At 38.4% G+C, this 23,947-nt stretch overlaps 1 protein-coding gene across 1 annotated transcript in view; it reads left to right on the top strand.

Annotated features, from left to right (window-relative positions):
- TENM3 (teneurin transmembrane protein 3) overlaps positions 1–23,947 on the top strand; it is a 2,279,939-nt gene that overhangs the window by 2,060,469 nt on the left and 195,523 nt on the right. The window contains exon 10 of the mRNA XM_050789940.1: positions 14,980–15,217. Within this exon, the coding sequence (XP_050645897.1) occupies positions 14,980–15,217 (238 nt within the window). The remainder of the gene's footprint in view (positions 1–14,979; positions 15,218–23,947) is intronic.

The following is a 23,947-nucleotide window of genomic DNA, read 5'->3' as shown; positions in this document are numbered from 1 at the left end:
TACATTTATATAGTACTTGCCGTTCACAGAGCATTGTCATATACATGATCTTACTTTGATGTTGGCTCTCATATCTCCCATATTCAGTATTCTTTTCAGTGTACCATCCTGCCTTTCATAGGTGCTCAGTCAGAGCAGCTTAAAAACATATATTGGGAAGAGGCTTTTAGTGTATACACACAAAATACATACCCCCAAATTGTTAATGACAGAAGGGAATTCAGCAAATAAACATGTCTGTGTTAGCTTCATCTATGACTCTATTTTCCTTTTAATCAAGAGTGATCATTACATGGTTTCCACTTAATAGATCACTCTCATTGCACATGCCAAGAATAGAAAGGATACAGTGGGTTCCATTGAAGTCCATTGCATCTACATATTTCATGTTCATGATAATACATATCTCTGCCTAGAGGTCATAATATGATTGGAAGGACACTTAAATGAATATTTGATTTGGCTTTGATGTAGAACATTAAAAGACAGTAGGGACTCAAACTACAGATCACAAATAAGATATCAAATAAAATGCTAGAAAAAAATAACTGCAAAATTAATATATTTTTGAGAAGCAAGGTCAGTAGGGTCATTGGGAACTTTATCTGTGCTCTTCAATTATTTGTTTTTCCTATAGTTGCTAAAATATTTAAGAAAGAAGAATCAGAAAAAAAGCTCAAAGCAGACTGAATCTTTTTGCTAAAAATCATTTTTAAAATGTATTATAATTGTCTTCATAACCTTTATGAAACAGATCAAAACAGATTTAATTTTTTTTTTTTTTTTTAGAGACAGAGTCTCACTGTGTTGCCCAGGCTGAATCTCAGTGGCATGATCACGGCTCACTGTAGCCTCAACCTCCTGGGCTCAAGTGATCCTCCCATCTCAGCCTCCCAAGTATTAATAGCTGGAACTACAGGCACATACCACCATGGCCCCATTAATTTTCAAATTTTTTGTAGATGGCCAGGTGCAGTGGCTCACACCTGTAATCCCAGCACTTTGGGAGGCTGAGGCAGGCGGATCACCTGAGGTCAGGAGTTCAAGACCAACATGGTGAAACCCTGTCTCTACTAAAAATACAAAAAAATTAGCTGGACATGATGGCAGACACCTGTAATCCCAGCTACTTGGGAGGCTGAGGCAGGAGAATCACTTGAACCCGGGAGGCAGAGCTTGCAGTGAGCTTAGATTGTGCCATTGCAGTCCAGCCTGGGCAACAAGAGTGAAACTCTGTCTCAAAAAAAAAAGGCCTAGCCCAGTGGCTCATGCCTGTAATCCCAGCACTTGGGGAGGCCGAGGCAGGCAGATCACAAGGTCAAGAGATCAAGACCATCCTGGCCAACATGGTGAAACATGGTCTCTACTAAAAATACAAAAATTGGCTGGTATGGTGGCGTGCGCCTGTAGTCCCAGCTACTGAGGAGGGTGAGGCAAAGAGAATCACTTGAACCCAGGAGACGGAGGTTGCAGTGAGCTGAGATCACGCCACTGTACTCCAGCCTGGCAACAGAGTGAGACTTTGCCTCAAAAAAATTTTTTTTATAGAGATAGATTTTGTCATGTTGCCCAGGCTGGTCTTGAAATCGTGGTCGCAAGTGATCTGCCCACTTCGGTCTCCCAAAGTTCTGGGATTACAGACATGGGCCACTACACCTGGCCTGGTTTTCTTTTAAGCTTGAAAGATGCATCCTAGCCTTTTACATAGTTATTTTTACAATTTGTTTAAAACTTTTTTACATTGAAATCTGAAATAAATTTAAATTGGATATCAAGTGATTTTCACTATATGTACCTTAAGGTGTTAATAGTTATAATACAAGATAATATGGATGAGTTTATTTTTTAAATAAAGGTATTATTTTTAATGTCTTTAATATAAGATAATAGGATATTTTATGACATGAGTTAATACAGTGAAGTTTTCATAATATTTGAAGTACAATTTTTGTACTATCAATCCCTTAAATGTTATATATATATAACTTAAGATGGTATGATATGGTTTTTAATTACTTTAAATTTTAAATATCCATAACGTAAGATAATACATTTTAAGATTTTATTATGTATTACCTAAAATAAAGGGAATTTTAAAATTGAAAAACTTCAGACTTCGTTGCATGACTCTGATCCTGCTCTCCCCTCAGAAGCTAATTGATATATATAGTTAGCTTTAGTTAGAGTAAGTGCTCAATCCTGTGTCTCCTGTTTCCTTTTGTGGTACTCTTCTATACCAGACATTTTATTTGTGATATGTTACCTGAAAAGCATAGCAAATTCTGCATTGTTTGAACTATGTGATTTGCTTTCCTTACTCTTTATAAGCCACCTGTCACAATAATATAGCCTTATTTGCCTTCCACCCTGTCTTTATCTATATTACAAATATGTTTTATTTATATCATATCATATACTCTATTTAAAGTCAGTAAAATTTAATTTCACTAAAATCAAATCCTCATAATAAGGTAATAAGGGGAGAGAAAAGTGTTGATTATTTATGTCAATTCTTTATTGTCAAGATTGGGACAGCTTCTTCCTTTTTTGCTTACTCTCTCAGGTAAAATATTTTAAAATGGGGAGAAGAATATCCTGAAACATTTTAAAGGTATTTTTATCCAGTTTTTTATGCATGTATAAAAGATATGTTTTATGTATGTTTCTGTTAGAAATGATTATGCAAAACTAAGAATTTCATAGCAAAAATGTGTCTGAGGCATTATGGTTGACAAGATAAACTACTTTAACTACCAAAAGATAGCCATGTACACTTGTTTTCACCCACTGAAATAGTTCAGAGTGCTTGACATTTAGATTAACTGCACACTTTGAAGCAGCAACCATTGAAGCCAGAGCGATATCTTTGAAGAGAAGTTACTGCCACTCAAGAGAAGCTGCTTTTTAAATAGAAGATAACCAGAAATTCTGCTATCCAGTAACAAGAAGAGAATAGCAGAGACCATTCATACTAAATGAGAAAGACATGAATAAATATATATTCTGTTTAATTTCACAGTCATAAGCATGGTATTAGGAACTTTGGAGAAAGTTGTTTCAGGAGCTCTAAAGAAAGCTATATTCTTGCCTTCTAGAACTCCTACTAGATGTATATTGAGCTTTTTTATTGTCTTTTTTTCTTTGAAGTACTCTTTTATATGTAAGCACTCTTCATCTTTCTGGTACTGTCCGAATGATTTTCTTAGATCTGTTTTCCAATTTAATGGTACTCTCTATAATTGTGTCTACTATATCATTTAAACAATCCAATGAGATTTTAATTTCAATGGCTGCATTTTTCCTGTTTATAGACTTTCTACTTTTGTCAAAATGGCCTCTTTATTTTTTCATAGTGTCTAATTCTTAGGTTTTTAATTTTTTTTTTTTTTTTGGTCCTTAATCATTCTGAACATACTTACACTTTTATCTGACAATTATACTTACCTCAAGTTTGGGGAAGATAAATTGCTGCTTTTTGTTTTGTCTGTAGACTGTAGTTGAAGGTAGATTGTTTCCTCTTAAATTTTGTAGTTTTAGACCTGTGAACTCTTTGAAAGCAAGGTTTGGCTGTAGAAATCCTTTGTGACTTAGTTTGAGAATATATTCTTTTAAATCCTTTGTGACTTAGTTTGAGAGTATATTCTTTTAAAAACGGTTTGCAGCCAGGAGTGGTGGCTTACGCCTGTAATCTCAACACTTTGGGAGGCCGAAGTGGGCAGATCACTTGAGGTCAGGAATTCGAGACCAGCCTGGCCAACGTGGTGAAACCCCATCTCTACTAAAAATACAAAGAAATTAGCCGGGCATGGTGGTGCATGCCTGTAATCACAGCTACTGGGGGGAGACTAAGGCAAGAGAATTGCTTGAACCTGGGAAGCGGAGGGAGGTTGCACTGAGCCGAGATCACGCCACTGCACGCCAGCCTGGCAACCGAGCGAGACTGTCTCAATAAAAACAAAAACAAAAAATGTTTGATTTGCTTCTGCCGGGTACCTCAGGCAGAAACATCGCTGACCCAAGACCACTTTTAATATTAATTTCTTGGCTTGGGGTTCCAGAACCATAATGATACTTTTAGTTTCAATCTATTATTCCAATACTAGGGAGGCCCAGGCTAGTGGGTAAAATTTTCCTTTCTATCAGGAAAAAACAAGTTGTTTAAAACAACATAGCAAGATTTCTTATTGTTCCCTTTGCAGTGAGAAAAGTTTTTAAATTTCCTCTTTGAATAAGGGCATAACACTTCAAGGGTCCAGGCATTATCTAGGAGTCTCAGTAACAGTTGAGATTTATCTGGTCTTCTCCTTGTTCATTAAAAAGGTTACAGAGGGCTGGGCATGTTGGTTCACGCCTGTAATCCCAGCACTTTCGGAGGCTAAGATGGGGGAAAACTTGAGCCCAGGAATTCTAAACCAGCCTGGGCAACGTAGTGAAAACCTGTGTCTACAAACAATACAGAAATTATCCAGGTTAGGTAGCACGTGCCCAGAGATAGAGCAAGACCCCGTCTCAAAAAAAAAAAAAAAAAAAGAAAGGAAAAGGTGGGCCGGGCGCGATGGCTCACGCCTGTAATCCCAGCTCTGGGAGGCCAAGGCGAGTGGATCACAAGATGAAGAGATCAAGACCATCCTGGCCAACATGGTGAAACCCCATCTCTAAAAATACAAAACTTAGCTGGGTGTGATGGCACACAATTGTATTCCCAGCTACACAGGAGACTGAGGCAGGACAATCGCTTGAACCTGGGAGGTGGAGGCTGCAGTGAGCTGAGATCGGGCCACTGCACTCCAGCCTGTGACAGAGCAAGACTCCGTCTCAAAAAAAAGAAGAAGAAAAGAAAAAGATTACAGAAACTGGCAGACCTCCTCAGGAAAGCTACAGTGCCAGCTTACCTGCGCTTTACATTTTTTCTCTTCCCTCTGCTTTTGGCTTATTCTTTCTTTCCAATTCAGTTAATTGACCCGAAGTGTAAGTTCCACAGGCAGGCTGAGATTGTTGGCTTTTTGTTCATGGATATATCTTCAATGCCTAGAACAGAGCCTGTCATATAGTAAACACTCAAGAGATATGCTAAATGAATTCATCCAAAAGGTATTATATTTAACCCAACAATTCTGGGTGTTTTATATAGCAAGGAAGTTGGAGATAGGTAATCTAGGTTGCCACATTGTCTGAAATAGAAAGTACAGTAGAATCTAAAAAAAAGAGAGAGAACGTGAAGATTTAGATTCAAACTTTGATTATTTCTTCTAATCCTCAAAGAATGACCCTAAAGATGCTGAACCAAATTCTCACTAACCCAGTAAGTACAGTGAATCAGTTCATCTGTGTTCATTTAAGTAATACCTTCTAGGCAGTTTGTCTTTCTTTTATACTCTCTTATTTATCATCAAGGTATTTCATACTCAGTGTCTTTTTGTAAATAGTTTTACAATCAATTGATGATGAAGGTCTTAGGAACAATAGTGTTTACTTATATTGCATCTTAACGATTTTCAAAACACATTTGGAAATTTCATTTGATTTACAGGCAACTATCTGACAGATATTTGCGGTGGTGAAAATTTTTACACAGTACTGTATTTTAACCAAGGGCTTACGGAGGCATTTAAATGGAAAACTCACTTTCAAACACTGGGCTTGTGTGAGAATTCTAGAAAAAATAATGAACTACAGGAACTGGTTTATGTGAAAGTGATTTTCTGAGTAAAATGAGGTCTTTTCCAATTTTTATTATACCATTTTAGATGGTTATATTATTAATATAATATTTGAGGGGCTGGAGTGGAAAAGGAAAGGAAAAGAAAACCCCTGAATATGTTTTGTTTTCCGATGAGCTTCGCAGACTTTGTGATGTGACCATAAGCACCTATTTCCTTAACTCAGATTTTCTCCATTTATAAGAAAAATTATTGCCACCGAATTTTTTTCCTTCAGAGGGAAATAATGACTACTAAATGTCTGCACTGTGTGTGAGATTTTCTAGACAAAAGAGGCATTTTATTGGTAATTTACTGTTTTCAGTGTCATAAAAATGTTGAATTTATAATACCACCTTTTTTTTTTTTTTTTTACATCTGCAACAGATTTATTTTTTAAAGGACTGGATTGTAATACCACCTTTCTAGTAGCTCCTGAAATATAACCAGATCAGGGATGTGTTACCTAAAGTTACCTAAATTTAGAAAATCAAGAAGAAGCAATTTCTGGAAAACCACAGAGTTGATAATGAAATAGGAGATTAAGGTACACCAAGAGTTAGGTTGGTATTTTCGAAATCAGAAACTACCTCTTGTTTTGTCCTTGTACACTTGGAAGATCCACTTGAGGCTCTGGCCACTGTGGTTAAAATTCACATGATGGAGCCGGGCGTGGTGGCTCACACCTGTAATCCCAGTGCTTTGGGAGGCTGAGGCGGGTGGATCACCTGAGGTGAGGAGTTCAAGACCAACCAGGACAATATGGTGAAACCCTGTCTCTACTAAAAATATAAAAACTTAGCCGGGTGTAATGGCACACACCTGTAATCTCAGCTACTTGGGAGGCTGAGGCAGGAGAATCACTTGAACCTGGGAGGCGGCAGTTGCAGTGAGCTGAGATTGCGCCACTGCACTCCAGCCTGGGCCACAGAGCAAGACTCTGCCAAAAAAAAAAAAAAAAAAAAAATTCATATGATAGTAAAATATACAAAAAAAAGTTTTATACAATTTATTTTGATGACTTGTTTTTAAGAAAGAGGTCAATTTTGAAGAAGACTTTAAGTTTTGTTTGAGACAAGAGAAAGTAAAGATATAGCCAGGAAGTGATGTGAAAATGAATTTTAGGATACAGAAATGAAGACTTTAATCCCATCCTTTGCAGATCATCCATAAATATGTTTGGCTCCTTTTAAATGTTCGTCAAGTTAAACAATTGAAAAGGAACTGACAGAATTTGGTTTAGTATCTTTAGGGTCATTCTTTGAGCATTAGAAGAAATACTCAAAGACTGAATCTAAGTCTTCACATTCTCTTTTTTTCTCTGACAGTCCAGTGTACTTTCTATTTTAGGCAATATGGTAACCTAGATTACCTGACAACGCCCTTGCTATATAAAACAATTTGTGTGTCATATTGTGTACTCTTGGAGAGCTAAGACCAGAGCGTTTTCATTGATTCCACTTGCTATCATTATTATTCAGGAGTGAGGCAGCCCCACGCTGATGAATGAATACCCAGGAGCTGTTTTGTGTAACGGTGCTTCTCAGATTCTCTCACAGTTTTGTGAAATTAAAACTGTTTCTCTCTGTCTCCCTCCACCTCCACCCAGTTTCTGCCTGTCCCTCTTTGTCCTTCCTTCTTCTGTCCCTCCATCTTCCTTTCACCATCCCTCCGTGCCTCCAGTTGTCTTTTGATGACGACTTTACTCAGACTGCTGTTATTCTGAAGCAGCACAGCTGTCCGCCCTCAGCTACTATCTCCCTTCCAGATTAGGGTATTTGTTTCCTGGGGACGTGTGTAGCCAGGCCACATGGAGATGCAGGGAAGGAGGCGAAGGAGAGCAGGGTGAAGGAAGTGGGTGGGACAGAGCAGTTGGAGTCACTGCAGTGACACCTTTCCCACTGTGCACACCTGCTGAAAGCGAGTGCCAGCCCACTCTCCTCCTTTCCTCTCATCTCACACTCACCTTTTATTTCCTCCCACATGAGCTGAGCGCACACATACAGATGCAGACATACACTCACACAAAGATATTTTTATCTCACAGCGGGTATTATTTTCTTTCCCAGTTTTCCTGTCTGAAAGTCCATTTCCACTCTGCTCCCCGAAGACCACAGCCCAAGGCTGTAAACCAGGGAGGAGCTGGAGCTGAGTGGCACGTAGCAGCTTGGGAGCTGCCAGCAGTAGCTTTTAGTCTAAAAAAAAAAAAAATGAAGCCAGCAAATAAGCCCAGATACGCATTGTTTTGTTTTGTTTCTTCTTGGCATGATCCTATGGCCATACTAGCTAGGAAAAGGTGACTAGGCCAAACTTCATGACTATGAGATCACATTCCTTCCTGCGTGGGAACTGGCAAGAGGTTAGTTTTTTAAATTCTTATGACATTTCCTTTTTGCATTTCTTTTTTTTTTTTTTTTTTTTTTTTTTTTTTGAGGCAGGGTCTTTCCATGTTGCTCAGTCTGGTCTGGCCTCACACAATCTTCCTGCATCAGCCTCCCCAAGTGATAGGATTACAGGCATGAACCACTGAGCCTGGCCCTATGACATTTCTGATTGTAATTTTTCTACCTGTGAAACACTTTTTTGTCTCTACAAAAAAATTAAAAATTAGCTGGGCCTCGTGGCGCACACCTGTCCCAGCTACTCAGGAAGCTGAGGTGGGAGGACCACTTGAGCCCAGGAGTCTGAAGCTATGGTGAGCTCTGATTGCACCACTGCACTTCAGCCTGGGCAACACAGCAAGACCCGTCTCTAAATAAATAAATACATAAAGCAAACACATTTCCTCTCCAGGCGCATTTGGTTGTGTGTTCTCACTTCTGGTGATGGTGCTATTAGTTGCTGACAAGGCTCTTCCGTTAGTTTGTTTTTCCTCATGATGTTCTGCCCTTTATTTCTTACCTGTTTTTTGTTTGTTTGTTTGTTTATTTGTTTGTTTTGTGTGTGTGTGTGTTTTCCCGAGATGGATTCTTGCTCTGTTGCCCAGACTGGAGTGCAGTGATGTGTTCTCAGCTCACTGCAACCTCTGCCTCCTGAGTTCATGCAATTCTCCTGCCTCAGCCTCTCGAGTGGCTGGGATTGCAGGCGCGCGTGCCACCAAGCCCAGCTAATTTTTGTATTCAGTGGAGGTGGGGTTTCACTACGTTGGCCAGGCTGGTCTCGAACTCCTGACCTCGTGATCTACCCACCTCAGCCTCCCAAAGTGTTGGGATTACAGGTGTGAGCCACCGCACCCAGCCTGTTCCCTGTTCTTGGCACTTACTTTTTATGTCAGGCACTGTGTGTTTTTAGATCCTTTAAACAAGCGCTATCAAATAAATGAGGCTCGGAGAGATTAAGTAATTTATTCAAGAAAATATCCCTTGGAAAGTAAATATCCCGTATTCATTGTCATGTGTCTCAATGGCGCCTCTCACCATGCTGATTCATAATAACAGAGTTGCTATCAGGGAAAGTCACTAGCAGTCTCTCTTCTTCTCCATGCGGAGCTCCATGAATAGGCCTTACATTTGCCTGGAATTGGGGGTCGGTAAGCTGCTTACACGGTAATCTACCCTCTGTCCAATAGCTCCTAGCGTTTTCCTGGTATAATAGTCAACATACTTTTTTCCGTGTACACCATGATTCAAGTTCTTAACCCATGCTAGCAGGTCTAACATGGGAACAGACTGCCCTAAATGGTGCTGTCGAAGAGCTAAGGGGGGAGCAGAGTGACCGCAGTCTTTACTATCTAATCTCTATGATTAATGTGAGTTTTAAAAAACATCTGATATTAATTTCGTTCAACATATTGAATAAAAACATGCAGCTGTTAGGCTTTCGTTGAAGTTATGTGAGCAGTGGGATCTCAATAAAGGAAAGGCAGGTGGAAGGAAAGAGTGAATTTAATAAAGATGCTGTTTGGGTGTGATGCATAATTTCTCATGACCATGGTACCAAGAATTTAATTTTCAAAAAGATACAGAGGAATATTTTGAAAAAAATAATTGACACCTTTTCTAAAATATCTAAAAGCATTGCTAATCGTAAGCTTTAAAATATTAATAAAAGGAAAACATTGTGTCTGGTAAAATATAATTTATAATAATATTTTTATATTTTATATCTTACATTTTATACATTATATACTTTATATGATCTTTATATTATTCACATATCTTAAAAGGTAGATTTTAAATATCAGAACATTTTCAAAGAAAGATTCCTAAAATCCAATCTTTGGGGTGAGTGGCATGGTTCCTTGCTTGAATGAGATGACCCGTCAAGGTGCCATTATATCAGTGTCATCAATCAATCAGCACACTTTTGGGAGTCCTTGAAGTACGTGCTTAGTGAAAGTACCAGAAAATCCAAATAACTTTGAGTTACAGTCCTCGCCTTTCAGGATCTAAGAATCAAGTTGGGGAAATACAACATATTTGTTTGCAAATTACCTTATAGTTAAAGGCAGTATGGACAAGCTCAACCTTCTACTACTTTCACTCTCTCTCATTGAATTCTTCACAAATAGTCATTCATTCAACCAGTATTATTGAGTGTCTGCCCTTGTGCGGTCCATAGAGCTCAAAGGTGAATTGCATGTGAATCCTGCCCGTAGGGAGCTGAGCAGGGGACAGGAGCCCTACAACCTTAACTCTAGCACAGAGGGGAACGCGAATAGAGCCATGAAAAAGGGACAGATACAATAAGGCGTCTCCAAGGAGAGATCACTGATTTTTACCTGGAGAAAACAGAGGTGGCGTCACCTTTGTTAGGTCTTGAAGTAATTTGGATTTGGAGATAGAAAGATGGAGGAAAATGTCTTTCCAGAGAGAAGCAACGCTGCCTGAGTGGAAAGGTGTAAGGCATGGAGTGGCTACAGCGAGTGTGGCTAGAACAAGGAATATGCGAAGAGGACACACGAGGGAGAGCTTGCAAAAATGTATTTTGGGATATCCGTGACCAAATAGAATATTCACCTTTAGAGTTCATTTTAAGTTTCATAGGCACTAGAAAGCCATTTGGAGTTTTCTAGGAGTAAATCAACATGTTCAGAGGTATGTTGCAGGAACATTAAACCTGGTGACTGTGTGAGGTCTGACTGTCCCATCTATAACTCACTCAAAGTCATTATATCCAGAACTTTTTTTTTTTTCAATGTATGTATCAGTGAATTTGTCTAAAGTGAAAGGCTACAGTGGCTGTTCTGGTTTTTCTTGTGTGGATCTACCTAGCTGTGTTAGATTCTTGAACACTTTTATAGTCTCCAAGTCTAGACCCTGTCCTTTTTCCTAGTGTCCATTTTGAACCTTGGTCACAAAAATTTCCCTGGATATTCAATTGTTCTTTATGTGAAGACTTAAAAAGAGCCAGGTACAGATCCTCACATCTGTAGTCTCAGTACTTTGGGAGGCCTCCGCGAGAGGATCGCTTGAGGCCAGGAGTTCAAGACTGGCCTGGGTTGGCCGGGGGCGCGGTGGCTCAGCACTTTGGGAGGCCGAGATGGGCGGATCATCGGCTAACTTGAGGCCCCAGGAGTTCAAGACTGGCGTAAACCCGGGCAACATAGGGAAACTGCCCCAGCCCGGGCAACAGAGCGAGACTCTCTCAACAAAAAAAAAAAAAAAAAAAAGACTTATATTTTTTAAAAAATTAGCCAAGCGTGGTGGCACATGCCTGTAGTTCCAGCTACTTGGGAGGCTGAGGCAGGAGGATCACTTGAGCATGGGAGGTCGAGGCTGCAGGGAGCTGCAGTCATACCACTGCACTCCAGCCCAGAGAACAGAGCAAGACCTTTTCTCAAAGAAAAAAAAAAAAAACTTAAAAAGAACTGTTCTGTTTTCTGTAACAGAAATAAAATGAAAAATAGTAATGTTTTTCATAAGCAACCTTTTTGATCTTAAAAATACTCTAAATCATGCAGGTTATTATATTTCTCTCTTTGTGTTGACAAGTAGATTATTTAAAGCCAGATTTGTGTCCCTCTTTAAAAATGTATAGTACTATATAGTAGATATTTTGTCCACTTTATCTTATCTTTCACACTTTTATTTTTCTTGTATTCTATTTTTATTTTTGGTAGTGTTGAACTTTTTCTTGTTATACTTTATATACTTATTCTATCTTGAGTAAATTGGTATGATAAAGACGTACTCCAGCTACTTCTTATGTTTTGTAAGCCCAAATCTGTAGAGCTAGCATTGACCCTAACTGAATCTTCAGATTTTGCTCCTGTTTGTGGTCTGCTGCAGAATTTAAATGTCTGGCCAGGCCAGGCACTGTGGCTCATGCCTGTAATCCCAGCACCTTTGGAGGCCAAGGCGGGAGGATCACTTGAGCTCAGGAGTTCAAGTTGTGCGACCTCGTCTCTGCAAAAAATTTAAAAATTAGCCATTGAGGTGGCTCATGCCTGTGGTCCCAGCTACTCAGGAGGCTGAGGTGGGAAGATCTTCTTGAGCCTGGGAGGTCAAGGCTGTAGTGAGCTGTGATTGTGCCACTGCACTCCAGCCTGGGCAACAGAGCGAGACCCTGTCTCAGTAAATAAATAATAAATAAATAAATAAATAAATAAATAAATAAATTTTAAAAAATGTTCTGGCCATCCACCCTATACTATTCAGACTTTGCATGTATTCTGTTCCACCAAATTTTAGATTGAACCTAGCTTTCATCAGCTGGATTTGTTTTATTGGTCGGCCTCCTGATTGTGTTGTCAGCTCAAGAGGTTCCAGTAAACACAGCTCACTGCTGCGCTGGCCTGGGCAGACCATTGGCAAGAGCATAGAGCCTTGTGTGGTGGTTCTGCACTGTAAGTTCTCGGCAGACACTTACAAAACGAAGACGTGCACCTAGGGAAAGCCGCCGCTGCTTATGTTTGAAACCTTAATGGAAGTTTTTCCCAATGGTTATGTTTTTATTTAGGAATAAGAATTCTAAATTCAACATATTGAAACATAATGATAATGGATGTTAAAATCATTTCTCTTTCAGTAACAGTGTTCTTCATTCTCCATAATGCTTTATTTTACCATCGACACAGTGCTTTCATCTGTGACTGACTTAGCAGATTCCTGGAACATCAAGTCTAGAAAATGTATTTGGGATGAATGGCTAAGTGCATGATGAATAAATGAATGAGTGGGTGCATTTCATTGAATTCTTACAATTGCACTAAGAGCTGGGTGGGACAGTAGTATTTCTCACATTACAGGTGAAAAAACTGAGGTGAAAAAATCATGATGTCTGACAGAATCAGGACTTAAATTTGTTATTATAACTTCTCATATTCTGCTCTTTACATAGTATAATATCTAATACAATTTCTTCTATATAATATATATATAAAAATATCATTCTTTCATGGCACCATGGAGTCATCTGACCCATACCACTGCGTCTTTTTAGGCAAAGTCTTGTTACTTTTTCCTTGGAAACATTTCTCCCTGTTCTCTCTTTGTTTCTATTCCGTTGACACCAACCCAGTCCTGGCCCTCATAACTACAGCTTGTTCGGTTATGCTATCAGCAGCTTCTTGAAATGTACCTTAAAGACATCCGTAGGGATTCTAGTCATGTACACTGATGCTAAGGAAGACAACTCTAATTAATTATATGAAACCTGAATAATAAATCTTTCATGAATTTTAAGCTGTTAGTTTCTCTTTTTCTAACACAATGACAACTGTATGTGCCATTCCCTCAAAAGCTGATTTCAGTCTGAGATTTATACAATCATAATTTTTCATGAACACCAAAGCAATAAACCAAGAAGGATTCCTGCAGTTTCTGATAGGGGGGAAACTCTATTCTTGAAGTTCCCCCATATCAGAAACTGCAAGGAAGTAGCGATATTTTCATATATTTAGGTGTTATCTCTATCCCTCATTACAAGAATGTGAAATTATTCGTTGTTAAATCATATGATATGGAATATTAGGGATCATTAGAAACATGTGATATTACTGATGTTATATGCTATGAGAGGAGTTATTTTTATCATTGTACCCTGTAAAGAGGTTTGATAATATATATTAAAACAATTACATATTATGTATTCATTTCATGCAACCTGAATTACAATGTTAAACTGTGCTATTTGGCTTAACAATCGCTGCTGGAGTGCACATCATAGATGGAAGCTAGTCCTTGTGTTTCCTATTCTTTTTTAATATATGCATTTATATTAATAGCATGATTTAATACATCACTTTAAAATTATACTGCATTTTGAACTGCATTTAGTCCAAAATTGACATGTCATGTGTGAGGAACCATAATCAGTTTAGCATTAAATTAAAGAGTCATCTATCTGTTTGGTAAAATGTAGTCTTCGTAAATTCTAGCATGTCCAAAGCTAGGTAATGAGATGCGAGTAGGTCTCAGATGTTACATTAATTTGTGAATTTTAACTTATGACTTATTAGCTATACGGAATTTTCTAGCAGTTACAACACAGCATAGTGTTTACGTTTTGAAGTTGCCAGACTCTTTATGATTCTGATTTAAAACAAAAATATTTGTATCACTGACATAGTGGCATGAGCCTATCTGGTCACCTATGACTTACTTCAGATTGTAGTTACACTGCATACTGTGAAATTGGAAAATCTGTTCTGTGTGTGTTCTAATGGATGTGACGGTCATTAAGTATATGAGTCTTCTGACGTTGTAATCAGATGTGATTCAGTCTGTTAAGTACCCATGAAACAACATCTGCTTCACAGAGTGACCTTCTGCTAAAGAATACTTAGCATCTATTAGTAGATCATAGTGCAGATCTGCCTTATTTGAAATGCACTAAACTAGAGTAGTCTACTGCTGTTTAGCAACTAGCTTGTAATAATTTATTGCAGTTAAATAAAACTTAAAAAAACTCCATTAAATAATTATAGGGATTATATGCATTGCGAAAACCTTTGTGTTCTACTGAAATTACCCATTTAATTTCAGGGTTGGTTTGTTAAAAAAAAAGCTGAAATCTAAAGGCACATTAGGGGAGCTGTCAGATGCTGTTTTCTGTAGGTGTTAATAAAACCAGATGAAGAAAAAATCTGAAACAAATTAAAACCAAAAGCAATTTTGCCATCTGTTGTATATTAATTAGAACTTCGTGTATCAAGGGTAAACTTGCTCTTAGAGAATGTCACTGAACACCCGCTTAATAGAATAATATGCAAACTTATTAGGTTATGGATTTATATGCAGTTTTTAATTCTAATTCATCTGCAGTGGATCCCCCAAGAAACTGGTAGTGTGTATATACATACATGTATATAATGAGTTCTCTTTCTTTTGTTTTTCAGAGCAACCTGCAAACAATCAAGGCCAGTCTACCCTGCAGCCCTTGCCGCCTTCCCATAAGCAGCACTCTGCACAGCATCATCCGTCCATCACTTCTCTCAACAGAAACTCCCTGACCAATAGAAGGAACCAGAGTCCGGCCCCGCCGGCTGCTTTGCCCGCCGAGCTGCAAACCACACCCGAGTCCGTCCAGCTGCAGGACAGCTGGGTCCTTGGCAGTAATGTACCACTGGAAAGCAGGTAATGTCTGACATTTAAAAATAAGCTAGCCCAACCCATTTCTCACCAAGAGAAACTGACTATACTTCTATATTCTGGTGTGGTGTTTTGGGGTTTTGTTGTTGTTGTTGTTGTGTTTTCTTTTTTCTTCTCTAAGAAGCGGTTCCAGATTGTTGTGATTTTTTTTTTAGTTGCTGGGTCGGTGAACGTGCCCATTCTTTTCACACATTTTGTTCCCTACAAGAGATAAGAATAAATTACTTCAGTGAAACTTTCCCTTACCACTGTTTGTTTTTTTCTTATCTACAAATTACCAGGCGTGTGGAGAAAAGGACAGAGATGTAAAATGCTATTCTCAGTTGCATGTAGCTTGATTTAGTAGACATGTCTAGCATCTTCTTGGTTCTAGACTTCTGTACTTTCTCAGACTATATTTTGTTCATTACATCATATAATCATAGTGGAGCCCCAAGTATAACACTTAAGCACAAATCCGATGACAATTTGTTAAGGATATTATAGTTTCTTGCATGAGGAGGGAGATAGGACCTACTCTCTAAAGTTCCTTGCAGGATTATTTCCTAAGACAATCCATTCATCCTTACACAGTTCTATTAGGAAATTTTTCCCCACAATGAACTGAAATCTCCATCCCTGAAACTTCCATCCTCTGACTGTAATTGTGCAACTAGTAGTCTGCACAATTTGCAACTATACAAAACAGTTTTGCCCTCCTTCATAGATGATGGCCCATGGGCTTCTCAGTCTTCTAGAAGCTTCAGCAGTTTAATGGTCCTTCTCTGTACACATAGCGTAGTGTTTCATTGAGGTTCAAAGTTATGACTTCTCGCAAAGGCTGGCTGACAGGTGGTGATCTGCTCATACAAAAGTATAGATTAGCCAAAGCTGTTTTGAGCTCATCCATTTCGTTATTCAGGATCTCCTGGCATGTAACATTTGGCCTTCTTTCTTTGCACAGGAGCTTCACCGCCACCGTCTCCTTTGTAATTATGTATTGCACAACCAAGAGTGGTGTCTTACCTTATTGGTCTTCTGGCGGCAGCTTTGCAGTGAGGTTTCCCTAACGTTCTTCTTATTCTTTATTTCTTCTCTGCCCCAGAGTTTCCGTTAGGCTTGGAGAACAAGAGTTATCACCACAGAAAAGCCAGAAAATAGAGAGCTCTTGACCCCTTGAGAGACTGTCCCCCAAAATGCCCTGCCCTAGAGCTTATAGTTAACATTAGGATTTAAATTAGCTTCTGGGTGAAGAAACTGTCTCACAATGAATATGCTGCTATTTCTCACCATTAGGTGTATGGTCTCAACCCCTTCTGCCTTGAGGATGAACTAGCAGGAGGCCCTCACAGTTAGTTGTCAACAAAAAAGTCCTCATATGTTTTCTTTTACTCTTGACCTAAGAACAAGGTTCTAAAGAACTCTTATCTTTTTATCTATAATCAGCCACGAGTAGTTGAGTTTTATTGTTTATTTTGTATTATTGAACATTCTTGTGGGAGAAATTAGGAAGAGAAAGAACAGGAAAAACAGGCAAACAGCAGATTTCTCTTCACTTAAGACACAGAGTCATGTATACAGATTTTTTTTTTCCTGAGGTTATTAGCACAGACCTAAATTTACCCAGTGTAATTAATTAGCACACACAGAAGAACTGATCAACACTGATTGACTATTGTCATTTGGAAAAATTTTATTAGGAAAAAAGTAATTTTCCAGTTGAGTCATCAAATTGAATATGGATAATTGCATTGTAGTTGACAATAATTGTTTTGACAAATATTTATGAAATATGTCAAGTTAAATCCTCAGAAACATGTTTAATTTTAGTGATGTTATAAAACACAAAAGCCTCAAAAACTGTCAGTAGGAGAGTTAGCATTCCATGGAACCCTGTCTTACAGTTAATTTGGAATAAGTTTGAGAAGAGTAAGATGTGTTCTCATTATTTGTCTTATTGCACTGGAAATTTTGACTGATGGGACTTTAAAGAAAGAAAGTAGTTGGTTAGAAGAAAATCCACTGTAGCCATATGTAAAATTGTAGCTGGTTTCTCTATATTCAGACCATATAAGAAATCATTCCCATGGTGAGTAGTTACTGAGATTTTCTTCCATTTCAAAGTAATGCCATTAATGAATCATCAATGGAATTAAATATTATATAGTTTTATAAGTTGACACAGGGAGGAAATCAACCAGCTGATATGATGTCACTAATAAATATACAGAATAATTAATCTAAAAAATGTGTTGTTATGCTAACAAATTTTAATCTGCAGTATAGTTTTGTTGTTTTCTCGTTATCCAAAGCTCACATCTTATAGTGTTGCTAATCAAAAGCAATGATATTTCAACTTGCAGTACTCAGTGAGTCAACCTAAGCAGTGATGTGAAAATCCCACACGGTGCTGACACAGTACTACTGTGGTTTCTTTAATAGTCTCACTTGGTTGGAACTCTGGAGGTGAAGAACTAGCCTTACTTATCATTGATTTTTCCTTTTTTAGTTAAGGTTCCCTATTGAGTTGGATTCTCAGACTCAGTTTCAGTTATATTAACAACTTTATCCAGACTTGTGTCTGCCTTTAACTGTTTTTTAATCTAGTGTATTGTTTTATCTTTGACAATGATTTCAATTTATATATATATACACCGATTTTGCTAATTCTCACTTTTTCTGAAACTGCCACTTAAAGGTTATAAACTATGAAGTATAAAACTCAGTTACGCATAAATAAAAATCTCTATATTTTTCTCTAAGTTCCCCCCCGCCCTTTTCTCTTTTCAGCACAAATTGATAGTAATTGGTTACAAAGTGGCATGTAATAACCCTTGAAAATCTCAGTGATTTGTAGACTTAGAGTTTATGTGAATTGCTGGAAAAGACATAAAAGGATTTTCTACTTTGTCCTATATGTTTCAGTATAGCTATCATTTTGATTTATTCAAAAGCATTTTTTTCACCAGGCAGTTTCTTGCTTCCATAAAAATGTTTATTTCCTTTCTCTAATGAATTTAACATTTGCTCCTGCTGGAGACAATCAATATGATTGTATACTGTGCATTCCCACTCAGTGAACAGAATACTTCTGGTCTGTAATCTCCAGTGACTCTCAGATCTCCTAGAATCACGCTGAGATCCAAAAAAGCCTTTGCAGTTCATAAGCATCTCCTTATTATGTCATCATTTCCTATTAACAGTCGGTCCCTATGTATAATACCAAGTACTTGCTTACAATTTTCCTGAAAATTCCTTTTCTTTGAGCTCACTATTTGTTATACTTTGGATCATTCACTTTTAGGGCATTGGAGAGCCTATAGCTTGCCATTGGTTTATTTTATACTTAAGCTGCTTCAGTATGTAATAATAGCTGCTACAAGAATACAGAGCAGCTGAGGAAAAGCTTAGAATTGGCCCAGTATAGCAGCAGCACTTAAAGGTATAGTACAGTAATTCTCATTGAAAAGCCCTGCCCTTCAGCAACTGTAAAGTTAATTGCCTTCAAGTTCCTCATTTATATACGTGAATTAAATAGCTTAGTAGTTACCTATTAGATGTTAACAAAACGGTTCATTTGTAGCTGTTTAATAAAAGATTTATTAAAGTCTCGTTTTATTATGAAGCCTACTTTGGCATGGATAGTTCATTAGTTATGTTCCCATAGCTTTTTACCTTCTAGTTCAGTAATGCTTTGCTAATTATTAATGTATGAAATTGCATATTAAATTGCCTCTTTATTAGTGCATTTTTTATTTCAATATTGAGTTGTCTTGAGCCACATTAATGTGAGATCAATTGTTTACATCGTTAAAAACATAGAATACCTAAACAGAGATATTGTTTACTAAACCAAGATATTATACTTTTTTCACTTTTTATCTTCTTTAAAATGGTTGTAGGGAAAGTGAAAACAATCATATACACGCCGGGTCTGAGTCGGCCTTGCTGACTTGTGTCTGCATCCTATGCATGGTAGCTTTCCTGCCCCAGAGGAAGCCTTTCCCAGCTGAAGAATTGTACCTGCACCCACTTACTGATAACGGACTACCATTAGTGAGGTAGTAAGTAGTGGAATCCTCCATAATTAAAGATACAACTTCAAGTAAAATATGCCTGGGAAGGTAGCTCAGTGACTAAGGTTGACTGACTGATGCTGATGCCATATGCTTTTGTTAAAGATAGCTTGGGGAGACACAAGGGTACCTGTGGGGAAAGGGAATATTACTGAATATGGAAAAGAGGTCCAAAAATGAAGAACCTAAGGTTACTGAACAAAAATTTCAAAATTGGACCTGGGCCTATGCTAGGAAATTCTTCAAGTTTCACCATCATCATTTATTTAAAAAAAAAAAAAAAAGGGAAAGTTAACTTAAATTGTATACTAATGAATAGTAAAAAATCACTTGGATTCTAAGTCTCTTAAAATATGGCACCTTGTATAACTTAACAGTATTTCTTAAAAGGACTGGGAAGGGATATTGTTTATTTGTGAGAATAGGAAGAAACATGAAGAGGGAGATACAATGTACAAGAATTTGCTGTGTGCTGTTAACATTTAAGGCCTATTTCAAGCCCTAACTAAAAAAAAACCTTTGTCTCAGAGAGAGGAGGATAGTTGAGGAAGCTATTGTAAGCTTAATTCAGTAATTCAGTGCCTAAGCTCTATGGTGACCATATAATTCATTTTTAAAGCCAGGACACTTGCAGAGTGAGAAGGGGCCATATCAACAGTTACCCTGGAATTGCAGCATAAACTGAGAAGGACATGTGATTACCATACTAAGTTTTATTTCCAAGAGTAAAGTTAATTTTAAGTCCAAATTTTCTTATGCCTTAGATAAAAATAAGAAATCAAACGAGAAAACCAGGTTGAATGCAGGTAAGGCTTCAGACTTGAACATTTCTAGTAGTTTCTATTGCTAACTTAGAGCAAATATTTAAACTTTTATTGACCCCTTTCACAGAAAAAGCTTCTATTGGCCTCCAAAATATGTAGCTCCTAAAATAATACATAAAATATTTGTCTTAATTTTCTTCTCACAGTATCAAGAGAACACTTAGCACAATATCAAGAGAACAAGAGGTAGCAGGCCAGGCGCAGTGGCTCACGCCTGTAATCCCAGCACTTTGGGAGGCCAAGGCGGGTGGATCACCTGAGGTCAGGAGTTTGAGACCAGCCTGGCCAACATGGTGAAACCCCATCTCTACTAAAAATACAAAAATTACCCACATGGGGTGGAGGGCACCTGTAATCCCAGCTACTTGGCAGGCTGAGGCGAGAGAATTGCTTGAACCCAGAAGGCAGAGGTTGCAGTAAGCCAAGATAGCACCGGTGCACTCCAGCCTGGGCAACAGAGGGAGACTCTGTCTCAAAAAAAAAAAAAAAAAAAAAAAAAAAAAAAAAAAAAAAAAAAAGGTAGCATATATAAAATGTGGTTCTGAATTTACTAAAAGAATAAACATCCCTGTATCTCCAGCAGCATTACAATTTGGGTTTCCAAAATCATTATCTTAGGCTGAAGTAGAGGCTTCATTCTAGGGAAGTTTGAGATAAAGATTCAAAGATGGTCATTAAGATAAGTGAGAGTAAAAGGCTGATTTTTTAATGTGAGATTATTATTAACCACTTGTAATGCTATAGCCTCAATTTGATTGTTTAGTGGGCATCGTGCCAATAATTAAAATGCGAAAGAAGGCTCTAAACCAATAGTAGCTCTAAAATGAAGGTCATTCTCAGGAGTCAGTATTGATATATATTCTAATTAAAACCTAGTGGATATAGTAGGGATACAAATCACAGTTTAGCGTCATGAGAAAAGCATATGCTTTGGAGACCTGGTTTTTAATCCTTCATCCACCATTTTCACTATCTATGTAATCATCTACACATATTTAAATGTGAGGTCAATTTCCAATGCAATCATAGTATCTACTCAAAATGATTTGTAAGTGTGAAATGAAATAAAGTAAGTAGAGCACCTGGCACATGATAGGTGTTCCATAAATGTTTTTAAAATAATGACCAAATAGTAATAGCAACCATTGTGAAGGGCACCTCATTGGTTAACACCTTTCATCATAAAGTAGCTCTCATCTCTCCAAACAATAAGAAAAGCATTTGTCTTAACCAGGATATTTTTGTCTAATTTATCTTTATGTGTTAGGTTGGTTAAACATAAAATTAAACCATGGTTAATTTTACTAGATTAAAATCTCTTAGTTTTCTCACTCTTCCTGTCGCTTCACAAAAAGTAGGTGGGTTTTTGTAGGTAGGAACCCCAAGTCTGTTCATTTTGTTCTTGAGAAGAAAAAAAAAATCTTCAAATAATAATGAAAGGCAACTATTCATATCCTTGAAACATTTAATTAACTACAGTAATAAATGTTTGGAATGAATCAATAAAAGCCTTGATAGATGCATTGTCTTCACATCACTCAGAAGTGAGACCCCAGTTTTATTTAAGGTATTGAATGCTTTAGAGTCTTTTGTGCATGATAAAGGTACTGTACAATAGAGTGGGAGTGTTATTTTGTTTAATTGGAGTGAACCAGTTTCTTTTTAATAGCAATTAAGATACCAAGAAAGTATGCATTAATCATTTGCTATAGGCCTTAAGTGATATTGAAAGCGTAATTTCAATAAATTGCAAATACTATATATCCTGATAACGTTTGGTTTTGGATAACCGTAATCTATATAAAATATTCACACATGATCATCTTAATTTTCATGGTACCTACAGAAATGAATTCTTAATTACCTCTAACACATTTTGAGCACACTTATTTGAACGTGAACGGTGTAAAAGGTAATCTGTGCCTTTACTCCGGTCCTGGTCAGCGATTGCGATTTAGCCATCATCTTCATCTGAAAATGACCTGTCATTCTCAAGCCCTTCTCTTCCTCTTGAGCAACTGTTTTGTGAGGCTTTTTAACAATCCTCTTACTATTCACTAGTATTGTCTGTGAAAGTATGTATCAGTCCCCTTTACTTGTGCATGTGTATGTATTTGTACGTATGTATGCATACATGTTTTATGTCTACTTGACATCATTGCTACCTGTTGATTTTATTTTTTCCTGGAATCAATTCGTATTCAGTTTTTTTAGAGAGTTGATTTATTGATTGATTTCTTTTTTGAGACGGGGCCTTGCTCTGTCACTCAGGCTAGAGTGCATTGGCACAATCACGGCTCCCAGCAGTCTTGACCTCCCATCCCAGGTTCAAGCAATCCTTCTGCCTCAGCCTTCTGAGTAGCATGAACGACAGGTGTGTCACGGTGCCCAGATAATTTCTTAATTTTTAATCATTATTATTTATTTATTTGTCTACTGGCTGCTTGGCGTTTATTTTCCACGAAATGCAAGGTGAAAAGTTACAGGTGTCAGGAGAGCTCACGTGCGCTGGGACAGTGAGGAGGGCTGTCTCCTTTTTAGTGTTAGCTGTGTTGATGTAGAAGAGCGCCCTGCTTGTCCGCTTGCTGCAGCCGCCTGGTCTGTAGGGTCCGCGGGGGCGGGGAGGGGCTCTGGAGGCCTAGCACCTCCGCATGCCCGGGTTTCGGGGGTGGCCGCTCAGGTCAGGGCTGGGTCCCAGCACTGGCTTTGCTGGACAGGCCATCGGACTGCCTCCTGGGACATCCCAAGCCAGGCCACAGTCGGTCCTGCTGCAGGGGTCCTAGGAGGCCCCGGGTGCTCTGTGGACCATAAAAATACCGCTGCCACGAGAGAAGCTCGCCCACCAGTGACGTGGGTCAGCCAGGGGGTCAGGGACGGCTTCCCTATGGCACTCGGTGCTACCGCAGGAGCTGCTACTGGAAGTGGAGCCCAGTGTAGGTAGTAGCCGTGGGTGGCCCCAAGCAAGAGGCTGGAGGGACTGGACGGTGTGGCCCATGCTCTTGCTTGCAGGCTGGTGGGACCTCGGTGGCAACTCCTGGGGATGGGGCTGGCCACGCTAGGCCAGGAACCATTGGCAGAGGAGCCTGCTGGGAGGCCACTCCACGATGGAAACGCGCGCAGGGTAATTTTTTAGTCTTTTAAATTTTTGTAGAGACTGGGTCTGCTATGCAGGCTACCCCCTGTGCCTCCCAAAGTGCTGGTATTACAGGCGTGAGCCCCCACGCCCAGCCTTCATTTTAAAACTCTTGTTTTTCTCTGGAATTTCATTCTCTGATTTCACCACCAATTAATATACACCCTGTCAAAGATAATTGCATATTTTTTTTCTGCATTCCTTTATTTTTTCTTTGACAGGCTTTTGCCTACTTTCTTTCTCCACTAATTTCAAACCTGAGGTAAAGTCTGTTTTCTATTACACCAGTCTGAGAACTCTTTCTTCTTATAACGTACGATTAAATTCTTGGACATGCAATTAACCAACTAAGCTTAATGAATTCTATTTGATAACCCCTCTGATTCTGCTGTAACCTTCTTCATGCATTCTTAGCATCTCACTTCATATTCTGAACCACTTGAAATACTGCTACCGGAAATTGTTCCAGTTACATCTCACAGTAATATAATATTGTTACCGTCTGGTCATGATGTGTGGGAGGAAATGTTGGTTTGGGGACAGGCGGATCTGGATTAAAATCTCAACATCCTACCAGCTGTGTAGCCTTGGCCAGGGTAATTATACCTTCTTATCTTGTGTTTCTATAAAATGGGATTGTAATACTTCATAAAGACTTTATAAGGGTTCATTAAGATGTCATGTAAAGTACCTAATGCTTCAG

This window comes from Macaca thibetana, chromosome 5 (assembly GCF_024542745.1).
Source record: "Macaca thibetana thibetana isolate TM-01 chromosome 5, ASM2454274v1, whole genome shotgun sequence".
Classification (NCBI taxonomy): domain Eukaryota; kingdom Metazoa; phylum Chordata; class Mammalia; order Primates; family Cercopithecidae; genus Macaca; species Macaca thibetana.
The sequence above is the reverse complement of the archived record's forward strand: the minus strand, read 5'-3'. Positions and strand labels throughout refer to the sequence as shown.